Source organism: Rhinoraja longicauda, chromosome 8 (genome assembly GCF_053455715.1).
Source record: "Rhinoraja longicauda isolate Sanriku21f chromosome 8, sRhiLon1.1, whole genome shotgun sequence".
NCBI lineage: Eukaryota > Metazoa > Chordata > Chondrichthyes > Rajiformes > Arhynchobatidae > Rhinoraja > Rhinoraja longicauda.
In genome coordinates this window covers 64,876,102-64,894,124 of record NC_135960.1, presented here as the reverse complement: position 1 = coordinate 64,894,124, position 18,023 = coordinate 64,876,102, and the positions used below count along the sequence as shown (strand labels likewise).

The following is an 18,023-nucleotide window of genomic DNA, read 5'->3' as shown; positions in this document are numbered from 1 at the left end:
CACTACAGTATTGTAATATTTTTAAACTGAAGGAGATTCAGGGAGAGACAGAACTCTTAAGCAAAATGCTGAAAAGGATTGGCATCATATTCTGCAGCTTCCCTGTTGCTTGTAATGGTTGCCTGAGAATTAATAATTGTCTTCTTAAGAATAAAAGACGAATGCCTTTGTCTTTGGTAAAATTATTTAGAACCAAAAATTTTGATTGGCTAGAATCCCATCCCAAATTGATACTACTATATATTTAGTGTTGTGGACTGGGTTTCCAAGCATTAATTTTTGAAAAAAGGAATTTTCTGTTGAAGTTATCACTGATTTTCATATATTAAATTTTGCAGATTTTAATTATTGGTATTTTTTAGTCATTTGTGCCCAAAATTATTAATTGCAGGTTACAATTCTGGCCTTAACGTACATAAAATATTGTCTTAAGACATGTCTGATTTTGCTCAAGGTGACCAATCCACCACCATCACACCTACGTATAATTTCTTATTTATAAGAAAATAACTGCAGATGCTGGTACAAATCGAAGGTATTTATTCACAAAATGCTGGAGTAACTCAGCAGGTCAGGCAGCATCTCGGGAGAGAAGGAATGGGTGACGTTTTGGGTCGAGACCCTTCTTCAGTGACCCTCAGTTCAGTCTGAAGAAGGGTCTCGACCCGAGTGTTCAGTCTGAAGAAGGGTCTCGACCCGAAACGTCACCCATTCCTTCTCTCCTGAGATGCTGCCTGACCTGCTGAGTTACTCCAGCATTTTGTGAATAAATACCTTTAATTTCTTAAATATTTCAATAAATAACTTTTATTTCTTAAATAACTCAAATATTTTATTGATGTGAAAGTAAGCAATATTGTAAAACAGTTAATATTTTGAAGGAGGTTTTTATCAGGGGACTACATAAGGATATTCATTATGAGTCACGGTAACGCAGCGGTAGAGTTGCTGCTTTACAGCGAATGCAACGCCAGAGACTCAGGTTCGATCCTGACTACGGGTGCTGCACTGTAAGGAGTTTGTTCGTTCTCCCCGTGACCTGCGTGGGTTTTCTCCGAGATCTTCGGTTTCCTCCCACACTCCAAAGACGTATAGGTATGTAGGTTAATTGGATGGGTAAAATGTTAAAAAAAATTGTCCCTAGTGGGTGTAGGATAGTGTTAATGTACGGGGATCACTGGGCGGCACGGACTTGGAGGGCCGAAAAGGCCTGTTTCCGGCTGTATATATATGATATGATATGAGAGTATTGGTTTATTATTGTCAAGTGCACTAAAGTACAGTGAAAAGCATTGTTTGCCTGTCATCCAGTTAAACCATACTATGCATGAGTATAGTCAAGCCATACACGTAATACAGCGAGTGCAAAGAGAAAAATACCAGAGTGCAGAATATAGTGGTACAGTATTGTAGCATTACAGTTACAAAGAAAAAATGCAAAGTCCGCAGTGAGGTAGGTTGGAAGATCGGGAATGCACCCAGGCTTATGAGAGGACCATTTCACTAGTCTGATCTGATGGTACCTGTTTTGAAGTTTTAGTTTTGTCTGTCTGATGGGAGAAGGAAGAAGAGGGAATGATCGGGGTGAAAATAGTCCTTGATTATGTTGGCTGCTTTCCTGAGGCAGCGTGAAGTGTTGATGGAGTCAATGTGAGGGAGGTTGGTCTGTGTGGTGGGCAGGACTAAATGTATCTTGCTCTGCAATTTCCTACGGCCTTGAGCAAGGCTATTGCCAAACCAAGCTGCGATCTGTAGAAGTTGGTAAGAGTTGTTAAAGACATGCCAAACTTCTTTAGTTTTCTTAGGAAGTAGAGGTGTTAGTGTGCTGTCTTGGCCGTAGCTGCAATATGGGCGCTGTAGGACAAATTGTCGGTGATATTCACGATACGATATGATAGAACTTTATTTATCCAAGCTGGATAGTGAATATGTTGCTGCACTCATTATCTGAAGGGTTAGACTAATGATGCAGAGAAGGTACTTGGAGAACTGGAATTCTGTTGATATATATGAAAGAGATAGGTATCATTAAAGGGAGCCATAAAACTGTCAGATTATTTTGAGATGTCGTGTGACCTTGATGAAACGTATTCACACTACCTGGCCTGGCCACATGTGGCTCCAGTCCGGCTCATTTTGGTTGACTTTAAAACTTCTTACTGGAGGCTCACCATCACATTCTCAATATGTGAGTTTGTTTAAGGCATAGGCCCATGCCAGTAGATTGTACAATGGAAGCAACGGACTATTGCACTAATGGGAATACCTATCTGTGAGCTGTTACCGTTCAAGTATCATATCTTCATATTAATTTCCACAAGGTAGGATGAATATGTTAGTGCAAGCAGCTGTTCCTTGATGCCAACCACCATTGCCCTGACACCTGGAGTACTGTGTGCAGTTTTGGTCTCCAAATTTGAGGAATGATATTCTTGCTATTGAGGGCGTGCAGCGTAGGTTTACTAGGTTAATTCCCGGAATGGCGGGACTGTCATATGTTGAAAGACTGGAGCGACTAGGCTTGTATACACTGGAATTTAGAAGGATGAGAGGAGATCTTATCGAAACGTATAAAATTATTAAGGAGTTGGACACGTTAGAGGCAGGAAACATGTTCCCAATGTTGGGGGAGTCCAGAACAAGGGGCCACAGTTTAAGAATAAGGGGTAGGCCATTTAGAACTGAGATGAAACTCATAAAACTTTTTCAGTCAGAGAGTTGTAAATCTGTGGAATTCTCTGCCTCAGAAGGCAGTGGAGGCCAATTCTCTGAATGCAATCAAGAGAGAGCTAGATAGAGCTCTTAAGGATAGCAGAGTCAGGGGGTATGGGGAGAAGGCAGGAACGGGGTACTGATTGAGAATAATCAGCCATGATCACATTGAATGGCGGTGCTGGCTCAAAGGGCCGAATGGCCTCCTCCTGCACCTATTGTCTATTGTCTATTGTCTATTCTAACATTGGCCAAATAGTGTTCAGGAAACACTGCGCCTGTATCACTGCAATGTAATCCACAGCAAATCAGCTACTTGCCATTATTCTTGACGCTGCTGCCACCAGGCAATGGTCGGTTTCCAAAGTCAATGTAAGACCATCTGCCTGCCTCCTCTTCATTTTGGTCAACATGCTCACCATTTTTAAAGTTAGCGTGTAAGAACAGTCAAAATGGGTATCGTTCAATGTTCGTTACTGCTGTGATTTTATAATAGACTGATTTTATTAATAGCCAGACGGAGCCTGCTGACAAATAATTCACTTCTTTGCTGCAGAACATCTGCAAACTTCACATAATATGTGTTTATATTCTGGAGTTTGAGAGTCAACATAATATGTGTTTATATTCTGGAGTTTGTTACTCAATGATATGTCTCACATCCAGTTGTGCACTGTTTTGTGTTACCAGAATGGATCGTGTGGTTCCTTCACATCTAATCACTAACTAATAGTTCATCATTGCTTTTGAAGGTGCTATTATAATTTAACCATGAGTTTGTGAGCTTGATAGATAAAAGCCTGTAGGAGGTGTCAAAACAAGTCCATTCAAAACATTTTTTCACATGCATTTCAGTAATTTATGATAATTTTACAGTAATAAAATGAATACATTTGAATGAAGTGTTTTTAAAGGAGAGAAAGTTAGAATTACTTAGAGATAAAATCCTAGTTTATGGGCCAGGCAATTGGAAGCATAGCTGTTTCAGACGTGCAACCTGTTGCCTTTGGAACCAGTACAACTATTGTTTATCTGAGAGTAAGCCAGCTCAGGTGTGTGATGATCATTTTAACAAAGCAGAACATAACTGTGATTTATCTATCTATCTACATACTAAAACTCTCGTTTGTTTGTTTGTTTGTTCCTGAACTACAGCCAAAACGGTACACGATAGCGCAACAATTTTAGGCCCACCTTACTCACCGTCGTCCCTTTGGTGCTAATGGAAGACGTTTCATTGAAATTGGTGTTATATTTTTTGTTATTCACATTTTTAAGTTTAAATCTATCTCCTAGGGAGGGAGGTAGGAGGAGGAGGGAGGATAAGGGGGGTTGAGGGGGATGGAGTGGGAGGGGAGGGGGGAGAGGGGAGGGGGGGAGGAGCAGCTGCTGCACCAATGCAGGAGAGGTTTGGGCCCAACTGGTCCAGTTGGTCTATACTTTCTAAAACCAACTTAATCCCCCCGTTTGTATTTCAGGTTTAGGTTCAGTGGCCGGATACTTGGCCTTGCTCTCGTCCATCAGTATCTGCTTGATGCCTTTTTCACCAGGCCATTTTACAAAGGTCTACTGAGAATGTAAGTATTTTTGCTATGAGGAGGAGATGTTAATTGGTGTATTACAACATGTTATTCAATACTATTAATTTTCACACACACATCAACTGCCTCGAGTGCTGTCGTAAATTTACACCTTCAGGTATCTACCTATTGCAAGAATTGATTTTTTTTGGTCATCTTTGTAATATGTTTCCATATAACAAAGTAAATGTCGATGTTACAGTTACTACTGAGTGAAGACTGTCATATTTTTATTGATTTTATTATTTTGTTAAATATATCTTCGTCTCGCTTTAATATAAAATAAAGAATATTATAGCCACAAAGACACTGATAGAATGTTACTGCTGAATAGCAATGTAACCTTAGCTATTTGTGTATTCTTTTGTATCTTGTTATTCCTTTTATGGATATGGTGGAACAGTGGTGCCATCAGTCTGACAGAGACCAGGAAGGAAAAATTGATTCTAAACAGACCAGGCTTTGCTACCTCACTTGCCACCTTTTGAATACATTCCACTTCTGATGAGACCAAACTCCGACACCTTAATCTCCACCTTCTGAACACATTCCACATCCTGAACAGACCGAAGTGGTGCCTCATTCCCCACTTAGACACAAAAAGCTGGAGTAACTCAGAGGGACAGGCAGCGTCTCTGGAGAGAAGGAATGGGTGACGTTTCGGGTCGAGACTCTTCTTCAGAGTCTAAAAGCGAGAGTGGATGTTGCAGAACTCTTCAGTTTAACCCAGTATCTGCAGTTCCTTCCCACACACCTCATTCTCCCACCTCGTGTACCTTCTTGCGAGGGCTTCCAAGACCTAAATGAACTGCTACTCTCTTTTAAAACTGACACCTAGATTTAGCAAATTCATTAATCAGACAAGTTCATTACTTGATATTTTTCCTACATAATTTCACGAGACTGTGATTTAGTTCTTGTGTACATCAAGTCAAGTCAAATTTATTTGTCACATACACATACACGATGTGCAGTGAAATGAAAGTGGCAATGCCTGCGGGTTGTGCACAAAAAGAATTACAGTTACAGCATATAAATAAAGTTAATAAGTTACTATTATTGTCGACAAAAATTTAGTCTCTGGGGTTATAAAAGTTGACAGTCCTGATGGCCTGTGGGAAGAAGCTCCGTCTCATCCTCTCCGTTTTCACAGCGTGACAGCGGAGGCGTTTGCATATATATGACTTCAGAAATCTTGAAAAAGGCTCATGATCTTCTGTCTTAACATTCACGCTGTCATGTGAGCTATATTCTAGAGTTAGATATGGCTCTTTGGGCTGACGGAATCAAAGGATATGGGGAGAAAACTGGAACGGGGTACTGATTTTGGATGATCAGCAATGATCATAATTGAATGGCGGTGCTGGCTCGAAGGGCCGGAATGGCCTATTCCTGCACCTATTTTCTACGTTTCTATGTTTCTACCTCTTCAAAACTGACCAGGTTTTCTCCCAAGTTCTATCACCAGACCTGGGTTGAATTGTTTCTTAATGGGAGACCCAGCAGAGGAAGAGCATTTGATTGTGTTTCCCTGTGCCGTTTCTAGCACCTACATGTCTTGGGTCTCGTGATCAAAAACAATTCTGCTGATTAAACTGGCAAGGATGAATTTCTTAGGCCCACATCTATCATCACAATGTGTTGCATGGAGCTGCAGATGCTGGTTTACGAAGATAGACACAAAATGCTGGAGTAACTCAGCAGGTCAGGCAGCATCTCTGGAGAAAATAAGAAGGTCACGTTTCTCGTTGCAAAAGGGTCTCGACCTGAAACGTCAAACTATTCCTTTTCTCCAGAGATGTTGCCTGACCCGCTGAGTTACTCTAGCCATTTTGTATCTATCATCTAAATGGTTTGCATCAGAATCAAGAGGAGAATTATTCAAAAGCCTTGAATTGCCTGGAGGCATGTCAAAGATTGCATGTCTAAATGTTCACCACTGGCAAGTAAAAGACATCAGATTATGTTGCAGGTCATTAGGTAGCTTCTTTACAATTCAGTTTTGGATTTAGTTCAGCAAAATCTCATTTGGTTCTGCTGGTTCATGGGATAAAGACTGCAAAATTGTTTCAGTATTGATAGTTATTTTTGCCTCGTTTTTCACAAGTTAATTTACTAGGAGTTAACCTGGAGAATCAGCATTTTTGCTAGATCTAGGTTCTTGTGAATTGAATGGTTCCTTTTAGCTTATTGAGTTACATTTGGTCCTTTTTCGGGGCGGGATATTTCCAGAAAATAAAATGTCTCATTTTATTTTTTGAATATTAACATTTTGGTTTATCATTAAAGAACCAAGTGATAATGCAACATAGAGTCATTGAGTCATACAAGATCAAAACAGGCCCTTCGGCCCAACTCTTCCATACCAGCCAAAATTCTCCATCTAAGCTAGCCCATTTGCTTAGATTTGTCTAAGTGTCTTTTAAATGTTGTTATCAACTACCTCTGTTGGCAGCACATTCCATATACCCACTATCTTCTGAGTGAAAAGTTGCCTTTCAGCTTCCTATTAAATCTTTCCCCTCTTGCCTTAAACCTATGGTTCTTGATTCCCCTATCCTGGGTAAAAGACTGTGCATTCACCCTATCAATTCCCCTCATAATTGTATCCAACTCCATAAGATCACCCATTAGCCGCCTACACTCCAAGGAATAAAGCCCTAGCCTGTCTAATAACTCAGTCTAATCTACAAATTTACTATTCATACCTTACACATTCTCATCTAAATCATTGCTATAAACCACAAACAGCAATGGACCCAACACCAATTCCTGCAGTCCTCCAGTTCGAAAACCTGGTGGGGGTTGATAGGCAGATGGTGGACAAAGGCATTTCTCTGTGATTGAGACTAATGAGGTAATAATAACCAACCAGATTGGGATTGGATTGGATTTGCTTCCTGTGGGCAGGCTATAGCGACCATTCTCCTGTGGGCAGAGACTGACAGATTCTTGATTAGTAAGGGTGTTAAGGGTTATGGGGAGAAGGCAGGCGAATGGGGTTGAGAGGGAAAGATAGATCAGCCATGATTGAATGGCAGAGCAGACTTAATGGGCTGCATGGCCTAATTCTGCTCCTAGAACTTGTGATCTTGTGAATTTATATCAGGGCAACGTTCCATTTCCACGTTGCCATGCAGAACAATGGAGTCACCATTTTGTTAGTATCATAAAAAAATTGTTGACTCTTTGTTCTGCATGACTACAGTTGCATTGAATTAGCTTAAGATATAGTGATGCTGAGATATATATCGTCCATGCATCCTTTTGGCTGAAGATGTCTGAGTGTTTGGGTTAAAGAACAATTCGACAGAGCCATTCCAAAAATGAAGAATTCCAATGGAATAAATAAGGAAAAGCTATTTTGATGGTAGAGGATATACATTTTGGATAATAGACAAAAGAAGCAGAAACTCCTGAGGAAAAAAATGTTTTCAAGTAAATAATGTCCAAAGTGCCCTCTACCATCCTACCAGGAAGGTGATGGAAGGAGATTCACAAGGGCAATGGAAAAATGCTGAAGTAGAGATACATTTTTGGTTTTGACAGTGTGCTTGATTATAACCTTGCATGAAAGGCAAATTTTACCAGTAAACAATAGACAATAGACAATAGGTGCAGGAGGAGGCCATTCGGCCCTTCGAACCAGCACCGCCATTGAATGTGATCATGGTTGATCATTCTCAATCAGTACCCCGTTCCTGCCTTCTCCCCATACCCCCTGACTCCGCAGTCCTTAAGAGCTCTATCTAGCTCTCTCTTGAATGCATTCAGAGAATTGGCCTCCACTGCCTTCTGAGGCAGAGAATTCCACAGATTCACAACTCTCTGACTGAAAAAGTTTTTCCTCATCTCAGTTCCAAATGGCCTACCCCTTATTCATAAACTGTAGCCCCTTGTTCTGGACTCCCCCAACATTGGGAACATGTTTCCTGTCTCTAACGTGTCCAACCCCTTAATAATCGTATACGTTTCGATAAGATCTCCTCTCATCCTTCTAAATTCCAGTGTATACAAGCCTAGTCGCTCCAGTCTTTCAACATCTTAAACATAATTGGCACATTAGATTTAACATGTTCAGAGTCGGTCAAATGAAAATAAAGGAGATATTGAGATGCATGAGTAATGAACGATGTTGCTTTGATAATATATTTTTAAACTGGTTGAACTATGGATTTTTGCAACCTCTGCTCATTGCAGAAATACCTAAGGCTAGGATCAATTGGATTTCTATTAACAATAAAATTCTCTATTATTAATTTCTCCTGGTGGACAAGATATCTAAATTATTACATATAATATTCTTGCTTCTTAAGAAAGAAGATTGTGGATTCAAACCGCAGGTCAATAATGTGTGCACTTAATCTAAAGTGGTACTCAAGTATAATCCTGAAGGAATGTTTCACTTTCAGATTTTTTATCCTTCAAATATGATGATAATATTGATCCTATGTTTTTTTTAAACATGGAGACTATTGGGAAGAGAGTAGAGGAGTTATTTTATATTTTAAAAATAACTAAATTGTTCAAAGGTTTGCAATGACTAGTGATTGCAAACGACATGATGTGAATCAGGCTAGTTTTTATGTGGTGACATCCGTTTCTAAAATCAATCAAGCAATTTATTTATTTCATCTTGCCTGTCAGCTCTTCTCTAATTTACCCAGCTGACAGTTGGCTGCACAGTTATCGAATTACAAGAGCTGACGAATTTAGTTTGAAATTAAATAAATTAAACTTAAGCTCCTACAAGGCTCTATTTGCACATCTTACAAATGTTTGCGGAAGAGATATAGTCAGCATATTAATGCAATGGTCATTTTCAGAAGACATAAGAGCAGGATTAACCCATCGAGTCTGCTTTTCCAAAAGATGGCTCAACCTTGTGAACCCAAATGATGGGAACGTCACCCAACCCTTCTCTCTAGAGATGCTGCCTGTCCCGCTGAGTTACTCCAGCATTTTGTGTCTATCTTCGGTTTAAACCAGCATCTGCAGTTCCTTCCTACACGATGGCTGAAACTTTTTGGGGTTGCTGTTTGAATCATCCTGGAAACTCTATAATCGGTTGTTTTTGTCGTATTTTAATATATGCAATTAAATATATATTTTTTAAAGTTATGATAAAGAAGTGGATTTTTGGAGAAGATGTTTTCAGTAGATTAGCAAAACATATTTTCTAAAGTTTCCAGGTTGTTCTTCAGGATGGTAGTGCAAAATATATTTTTTCTCCAGGCGTACAATTAAAGAAACCTGCCAATTTTAAGGATAGCCTTCCAAAGTAAGTTAATCTAATTCAAGGCCATGTAACATCTCAAGCCTCTTCTACTGTTCATTGATATCATTGCTGATCCATGAATACCATTTACCTGCCTTTGCCCTATATTACCTCGTAGCATAAATCACAAAATCGCTCAATCTCAAATTTAAATTAACAATTGATCTGGTGGTCATTTGCAGAAGTAGCCAAACTTTTTCTTACAACTTTTGGGTAGAGGGATTTCCTAACCATTCTGGAAAGGACAGACTCTAATATTCATTTAATAGAGTAATACTTTATTAATATTTAAATATTCTACATATAAATAGAGTACAATTGATGTATTAGTGATTGTAGATTACAAATTACAAATTTGTAATCACCCAATCCTAGATTGAGAATTCCTGATAATTCAGGATATAGTTTTTATCTTCCTTGCCAATCATCTTAAATATCTAAATTTCTTGATAAATCAGGTTTAGTGTCATGGTCATACAGTACATCAGCCCAACTTGCCCACCCAACTCATCCAAGTCTACCGTTGCCTAACTAAGTTGTGCCATTTGCCTGCTTTTGCTCCATATCCCTCAAAACCTTTCCTATCCATGTACTTGTCAAAATGTCTTTTAAACGTTGTCATTGTGCCGATCAGTACCACTTCATCGGCAGCTCATTTCATACACCCCGGGCACACAACAATTGGCCCCTCGGGTCTCCCTTTAAATATCTCACCTTAAACCATTGTGCTCTTCCCTATCTTTGGCAGAAGATCAGAAAAACAATGTTTTTCCATGTTAGTAAGATCTGGAATAGTCTTGCAGAACGTGTTGATTCCACTAATAAGTTTAAGAGCCTTTTGAACAGTTCTTTCTGGTTGAAAAACTTGCATCATTTTAGAAAAAAAAAAGTGGAACCACTCCTTCAAAAAGCTTTCACGGATAAGATAGATTAAGTAGCCTTTGCTATGATTTTCTTTTAAGTTTAGAGCATGGTGCTGGAATGAGTCTTGAACCTTCAACTTCTGATTCACTATTAAGGATGGGAAAGGTTGACTTCTGTACTTTCTACTTAGTTACCTCATATCTGATTATTAAAAAGAACAGGATTTCTTAGAAAGATAAATTAAATTTTGCCTTGTTTGTTGTACTATTATGTCTCAAATTCAATCTGGCTTTTCCATACTTGTGCCATTTTCAATCCTAAAGATACTACAATTGTTGCTGAAATCATCAAATGATGCGATTGATTTGTTTAGTTTCACGGAAACAGATATAGTCCTTTTACCAATTAAGCCTGTTTACTGAATAAATAGTATTACATGTATCTCCATTCCATCTCTATTTAATAACTGCTGCTTCATTGTTTAATATTCACAAATCAATCTTGAAGCTGAACTGACCATTCAAGCATTTTTATTGCAGCAATTTCTTTCCTCCACACATTGCAATCTTTTTTCCTCCTTGTACAATCTTGATACCTTTGCCAGACCCCAAAAAATGATAGTATCAGTTATTTTTTATTTCAGGGGTCCGGGATTGGAATATTTTGTCGAAGAGAAATTTTTAATATTTCCATTATCTTTCTTATTAGGGAAAAAAACCCCGCTGTTATTTCAAGTCTAATTAGAGTAGTTCTAGTCGTTGAATTATTCCTGCTTGATTATTCCTGATTTCCACATTGTTTCCTCAACTATCCTGAGAAATGAGCCCAGATACTCAATTACATAATGTGATAGTTATGAAATGCAATGTGAAAATGAATCACTGGCATTTTGTGCATGTAACAATGAGGGTGAAGTATGAGAATTGAACACACAAAGAATGTAGATGTTATGTGCCTTGACTGCTATGCAGGCTTTCATGCGAAGATATAAATAAAGGTGTCCCTTTATGGCTAAAGTGTTGTTGGATATCCATCTCTGAAAGCAGCTACTGAAACTTCACTGATTAATCAGTGTCTCCCTGGTCAAGGTAACGCCATCATCTCAGGTAGAACAAAGTGCTGGAGTAACTCAGTGGGTCAGGCAGCATCTCTGGAGAAATTTCTTTGATAATTGTCCATTTCTATCTATTAATTATCTTTCACATTTACACCTATTTCAAACTAATTTGCTACTTTCCTACATGTGTTTCATGTCAACTAAACTCCAAAGACATACAGGTATGTAGGTTAATTGGCTGGGTTAATGTAAAAATTGTCCCTAGTGGGTGTAGGGTAGTGTTAATGTACGGGGATCGCTGGGCGGCACGGACTTGGAGGGCCGAAAAGGCCTGTTTCCGGCTGAATATATATGATATGATAAACTGGAAAAAAAATTACCATCATTTCAAAAATTAATTGTTGCTTGTACTTCCAGGTTCTGGTCAGCTGCAATACCCTTATATTTAATTGCACCAAGCATGCTGTTGTAGAACCTATTAAATAAACACATTTTCAGTGAATTTAGACACCTATGCCCTGTGGTTGCATTAGTAGAAGTGAATATTTTTTAGAACAAATCTTGAAAACAGTTTGTCTGTATTTGAAACATGTGGAATTTCTATTACATTCAGATAATAGACACGCCAGAGCACTTTGCCCCATCTCACCATCAATGTTGTTATGTTCCTCTGCTTAACTCAGGTGAAATAATGATAAACGATTTTGAGAAATTCTTGACATATAAATTTCCAGAGCAATGGTGGGTACCGTCAGAATAAGAATAATATGTTTTTGATAACAGGGAATTCAGCAAAAGTCATTTTCTGCAGATGAGTTTTTTCAAGAGGCTGGTGTGAAGAATTGCATTCAATTTGTGGAAATTTATTCTGGAACAATGAACTAGGTGTGCCAATACCCATATCACTCTTCACTTTGCTTCACCTCGTGTCAGAAAATGAAAATGCTAATGTGTCAGTCTGACTGGAATATCATTATAGCCATCTGCTTCATCAAAAAACACTTAATACTGCTTCAATTACTTGAATCTATTTATAGCACAAGTGTAAAATACCTTTTAAATGGTTCATATTTCCTGACTTGAGACCAATTTCCTCAAATTAAACTCGGATTAATCCTGATAACCTAAATATGGTTTCATCAGTTTTCTGAGTGCTGGCCAATGTCCTTTCATTTATTGAGAAATGCTTACTTAATTATTCTGATACAGAAACAAACCATCAGCCTATACTACCTCCCAGCAAGAAAATCCCATAAGTTCAACCACCCCCCACTCGTCATTTCTCTGTAATTCTGCAACTTCTCTCTCTCACACACATGCATAGTTCACAAGTTATAGGAGTAGAATGAGGCCATTCGGCCCATTGTCCACTCCGCCATTCAATCATGGCTGATCTCTGCCTCCTTAATCCCATTTTCCTGGCTTAAGCCTTAACACCTGTTCTAATCAAGAATTTGTATATCTCTACCTTAAAAATATCCACTGATTTGGACTCCACAGCCCTCTGTGGCAACGAGTTCCACCAATTAACTACCCTCTGACTAAAGAAGTTCCTCCTCAGCTCCTTTCTAAAAGAGCGCCCTTTAATTCTGAGGCTATGACCTCTGGTCCTAGACTCTCCCACCAGTGGAAACATCCTTTCCACATCCACTCTATCTATGCCTTTCATTATTCTGTGAGTTTCAATGAGGTCCCTCCCCTTAACCTTCTGAACTCCAGCGAGTACAGGCCCAGTGCTGTCAAGCGCTCATCATATGCTAACCCACTCATTCCTGGAATGTCTACTCCCCTTTTGATTCTTTCCCCACTTACATATGCCATGGGTAATTTATGGTAGCAATTAATCTACGAGCACATCTTTTGGAATGTGGGAAGAAACCAGAGCACTTGGTGGAAACCATAGAGTTACATGGAGAAACGCCATCTAGGCAACATCTCCGGCCAGGGATGAACCCAGGGCTCTGGAGATATGAGGCAGCTACACCACTGATTCAATAGCGAATAAATACCATGAATCCATAAAATGTTTGGGGTTCAGTTTACCACATACGATGGAAGTAAAGTTTGACTGGTTTAGATATAGCTCTGAGAGCTAACGGAATCAAGGGATATGGGGAGAAAGCAGGAACGGGGTACTGATTCTGGATGATCAGCCATGATCATATTGAATGGCGGTATTGGCTCGAAGGGCCGAATGGCCTACTCCTGCACCTATTTTCTATGTTTCTATAATCATCAAAACGGTATGAGATTGAAGACTGATACTACTCAGAATCTGTTTCATTTCATATATGGTGTATAATTATTTTTAGTATGTGGTATTTATTCACAAAATGCTGGAATAACTCAGTAGGTCAGGCAGCATCGCAGGAGAGAAGGAATGGGCGATGTTTCGGGTTGAGACCCTTCTTTAGACTGTGGTTATCTTATGTAATCTGACCTCTTGACTCCTGTCTAAGCATAAAGTTGCTTGAAAATATGTACATAAATGAAAGGTATTGTTGCTTTAATCCTGCTTGCGTTGTTAGATGAGAGAGCCAAGCAGTGCTTTATTAGCTTTTGAGTCTGGAAGATTGGTAGATGTTCATTGTGACCTACTCTGCAAGTGGGAGCATGTAGAAACCAACTCATGAACCAACTACTTCAGGGTTGTACCTTGGCCTGTTAGAATCAACAAACACAAACCGACAAAGGATAAAAAACAAAAGCTTACTGAATAATATAAGATCCTCCTTGGTTTAATATGAGAACAGTTTTTGACTCCAATTATATTATTAATTCATAGATTATTGTAAAAAATGTCAGGGGCTTGGTTAGTTCATCTGTTATAGTTTAGCACAATTCACAGATCATATATTAAGTTACATAGAGATATAGTAACCAGATTTGGAAATTAATCTAATATGCTCCTGTTCTTTAAAGATGACATATGGGCTTAAAAGTTCATTTTCATGAAGAAAATGTTATCACCAGTAGCAAAATATTTCTCATAGCAGATATATCAATGGTTGAGATGGAAAAAATCAACCACATGGCAGGAACTTTAAAACTGTTGTCAACAGGCAAAATGTATCCCACAATAATCGTACTGATTTGGGTGAATGTGTAATATCGATTCCTTATCCAAGTGTTAGGGATTCTTCAACCTTTTTGAAGGGTTTTGAATATTTTTTACATCTGTGTTTAATATATAGAGTATAATCTCAACGTGCTGGAATAAATTTCCACTTGTCGTACTATATAAGTTGGCTTTAGAAATTCTTGGGTGACGGAAAGGCACATTGAACAGATGAGATATGGTGGGCTGCCACTGCAAAATGTTATCATGCACAAGGGCCAAGACATCAAGCACCACCTAATCAGTCACACACCACCAACACGCTCAAAAGTAGGCACGTAGTACTCGGGATGTGTTCTCAGCAACAGGAGCACTGATGGACTCAGCACCAAAAGAGGTCCTTATGACATTTTGCATGGTCAGATACATCACTGACAGCACTGCAAGTCCGGGAAGCTACACTCAAGAGCCAGGTGTGAATCCCTGCCCTCCTTGTGGCTGCACACTGCCGTGTACCGGAATCCTGGCAAGAATCCCTGGCGACTTTGCAGCAATTAAGGGGTGTGGCAGAGGGCTGGTGTTGTGCAGGCTGGGGTGAGTGGTGTGGCTGCTTGAAGCTGAGATGCGGGACTCATGCTTGCAGTCTGGGTGACAGAGTGACTGCAGACCATTTCTGGGAACAAACAGCGCCTTTGCCGATAGATTGCCCGGAGTCTACAATCTCTCACTGTTGCAGCTGATGAAAGCTTGCTTCTTCCCACCTTCCTCTCTTTGTTTAGCTCTTTGCAGCCCAGACATTTCTCTTTGGTAACAAGCTCAACAGCCAGAGACCACTACCAGGGTGAGCTGTGAAGCCAAACAAAATGAGGGAGCTAAGGTGGCATCCATAATATCCAACGGGAAGTGATGAGAGAGATGGGAGGATCAAGATAATATGTCAACCCTGGGAGCAGGTGCTACCATACCCCAGCATTGGCTCACACTAACTGCACTGGCCTGGAGTACCGCATGTTAGTAATGAGTAGCCACGCCACTCACCCCAGTCCGCCCAACACGTGTTCAGTCTCTCCACACTGAGCCATGAGGGTTTATCACTACAAGAGCGTCATAGAGCACCATAGATCATGCTGGCTTCCTGTTACAGTAGTCCGCAGACTGAGCAGCCTGTTTTTTTCATGTAAAAGTTTGTACCTTTAATGTCCGAATGGGAAGGCAAGGGTGCTATAATGGCTCGGTGCTTAGCAGGGTGGCACTAGGTGGGAATCGAGTGTTGTCCACTCTATGATGTAGAAACAACGAACTACAGATGTCGGTTGATGCACAAAAGGACACAAAGTGCTGGAGTAACGCAGCAGGTCAGACAGCATCTTAGGTTTTTAGTGTGGAGATACAGCGTGGAAACAGGCCCTTCAGCCCAGCCAGTGCGCGGCGACCAGCGATCACCCCATACACGAGTACTATCCTACACACTCGGGACGATTTACAATCTTTCACTGAAGTCAATTAACCTACAAACCTGTACGTCTGTGGAATGTGGGAGGAAACCGGAGCACCCGGGGAAAACCCACACGGTCACAGGCAAAACTACAGACAGCAGCCAGGATCGACCCTGGGTCTCTGGCACCAGATGGCAGCAACTCTACTGCTGTGCCACGCTGCCGCCCTCTGGAGAACATGGATAGGTGACATTACGGGTCGAGACCCTGACATGGATAGGTGACGTTTCGAGTCCTTTTGTCCATTGTTATTTTGTCAACAATAAAACCATCTGGTTTGGCTGCCTCCCTTTGGTGATTCAAGTAAAACCATCTTTGAAAGCTACAGGTGATTATGTAATCAGAAAAAAAAGAACAATGGCATAAAGCTGCCTTTGGATAACTTTCCGTTACTTTAGAAAGAAGCTGATATAGAAGTAGTCTAAAGTCATTTGATCTCGTTATACTGTCCACCCTTGAATAGCTTTCCCTGCCCCTCAGTCAACTGTCTAGCCTGGTAACAACTGAAGCTGGGATAACAACAGTGTAATGAGCTGAAACACACTCTGTGAGGAAAGCTAGTTGTTAATCTGTTATATTTCTACGACCTGTACAGAAGCTAACCGTGAAATCAAATCTATCATGCAAATAATGAAAATGAAATAATTAACTGGCAATTTGTTGGAATAATCTAACTGATTCACAAATGCTGTTCAGTGCAAAGATCTTGGCAACCCCTACTTCATCTGTTCTACATACAACTCCGGTTCCAAACTACTGCATGCAATTAAATTTTAATGTTCTCAAATAGCCTGCTGATGAACCGAAATAAATACGCAGGCATCATTTTAGTATACTCTCCAACTGATCGTATCAATTTAAATTGTCAACATGAAATGGTTGGTTCTCAAGAAGGAAGAAATAATCAAAAGAACTGCAGCCTGACCAAATAATGTTCAGAAATGTGCATCTATCATATAACATCCAATTTTTCGTCTTCACTCTTACTTTCCAATCCACCTCTTTGTTGACCAAATATTGGCTGGAAGAAGTGGGGTGGAATGAGGTATGGGTGGGAATGAACCTGAATCTGCAGATTGGTTCCAGACTTCATTAGTACTTTCCAAATTGGCACGAACTGCAGAAGTAGCTCAGCGGGACCGGCAGCATCTCTGGAGAGCATTGATAGGCGATGTTTCGGGTCAGGAAACTTCTTCATACCTTTCTTAGTTGTGAGATTGACCATCACACAAGGCTTGAGAGGCCAGCTACCTTTTGACTGGATTTAATCTCATATGATGTAGCTCATTCTGATATATGTCTAACCATCAAAATGAATCTAGGAGATGCTCTGGCTAATCACCTGCAGCAAAATTGTATCCTATCCAAAAACATAACTAATTCCTAATCAAAATCATGCCAGGAGCCCAAACCTGCTGTTCTAGAGACAGCAACAGGCTTTTCTTAATACTGCGTACGAACTTAGTGAAGCTGCTTCACAGGCTTGCTTGCAATCTAGATACCAAATGTAGGTAGTAGTGAAAGTTAAGTAGTTCCACAACTAATGTAGCAGCAAAAGACTGCAGCCCTCCGAGACTAACTTAGAAGTAACAGGCTATAACTAAGCAATTAACACGAGGTAGAAACAAAGAACTACAGATGCTGGTTAATATGCAAAACGACACAAAGAGCTGGAATAACTCAACGGGTCAGGCAGCATCTCTGGAGAACATGGATAGGTGAGACAGGTACGGTCGAGACCTGCCGACAGACTGCTAACAAGAGGGTAGTGGCTCCTCCAAACATGTTATGGGCGCAACAAACAAGGCTGAAGTACTTGAAAGTATCTTCAGTCAATATCACTGACCGATTTTATGTGGTTTCCTTCTAAAATCCTGACCCACCAATCAACTTAGTTTATTCCATTAAAATACAAAGAATCAGCTGAATACCAGGACACAATGAGGCCAATGGGGCCAGACAGCCAGGCGGTGGTGCT

General features: G+C 40.0%; 1 protein-coding gene across 5 annotated transcripts in view; it reads left to right on the top strand.

Moving 5' to 3' along the window:
- Positions 1-18,023, top strand: part of LOC144596046 (E3 ubiquitin-protein ligase HECW2-like) — a 339,372-nt gene that overhangs the window by 298,661 nt on the left and 22,688 nt on the right. For 4 of the 5 annotated variants that reach the window (XM_078404133.1, XM_078404134.1, XM_078404131.1 and 1 more), the window contains one exon: positions 4,191-4,289. In XM_078404133.1, coding sequence (XP_078260259.1) covers positions 4,191-4,289 — 99 coding nt within the window. Of the gene's footprint in view, positions 1-3,867; positions 3,962-4,190; positions 4,290-18,023 lie in introns of those variants that run through there. The other variant, XM_078404136.1, reaches the window with a different exon arrangement.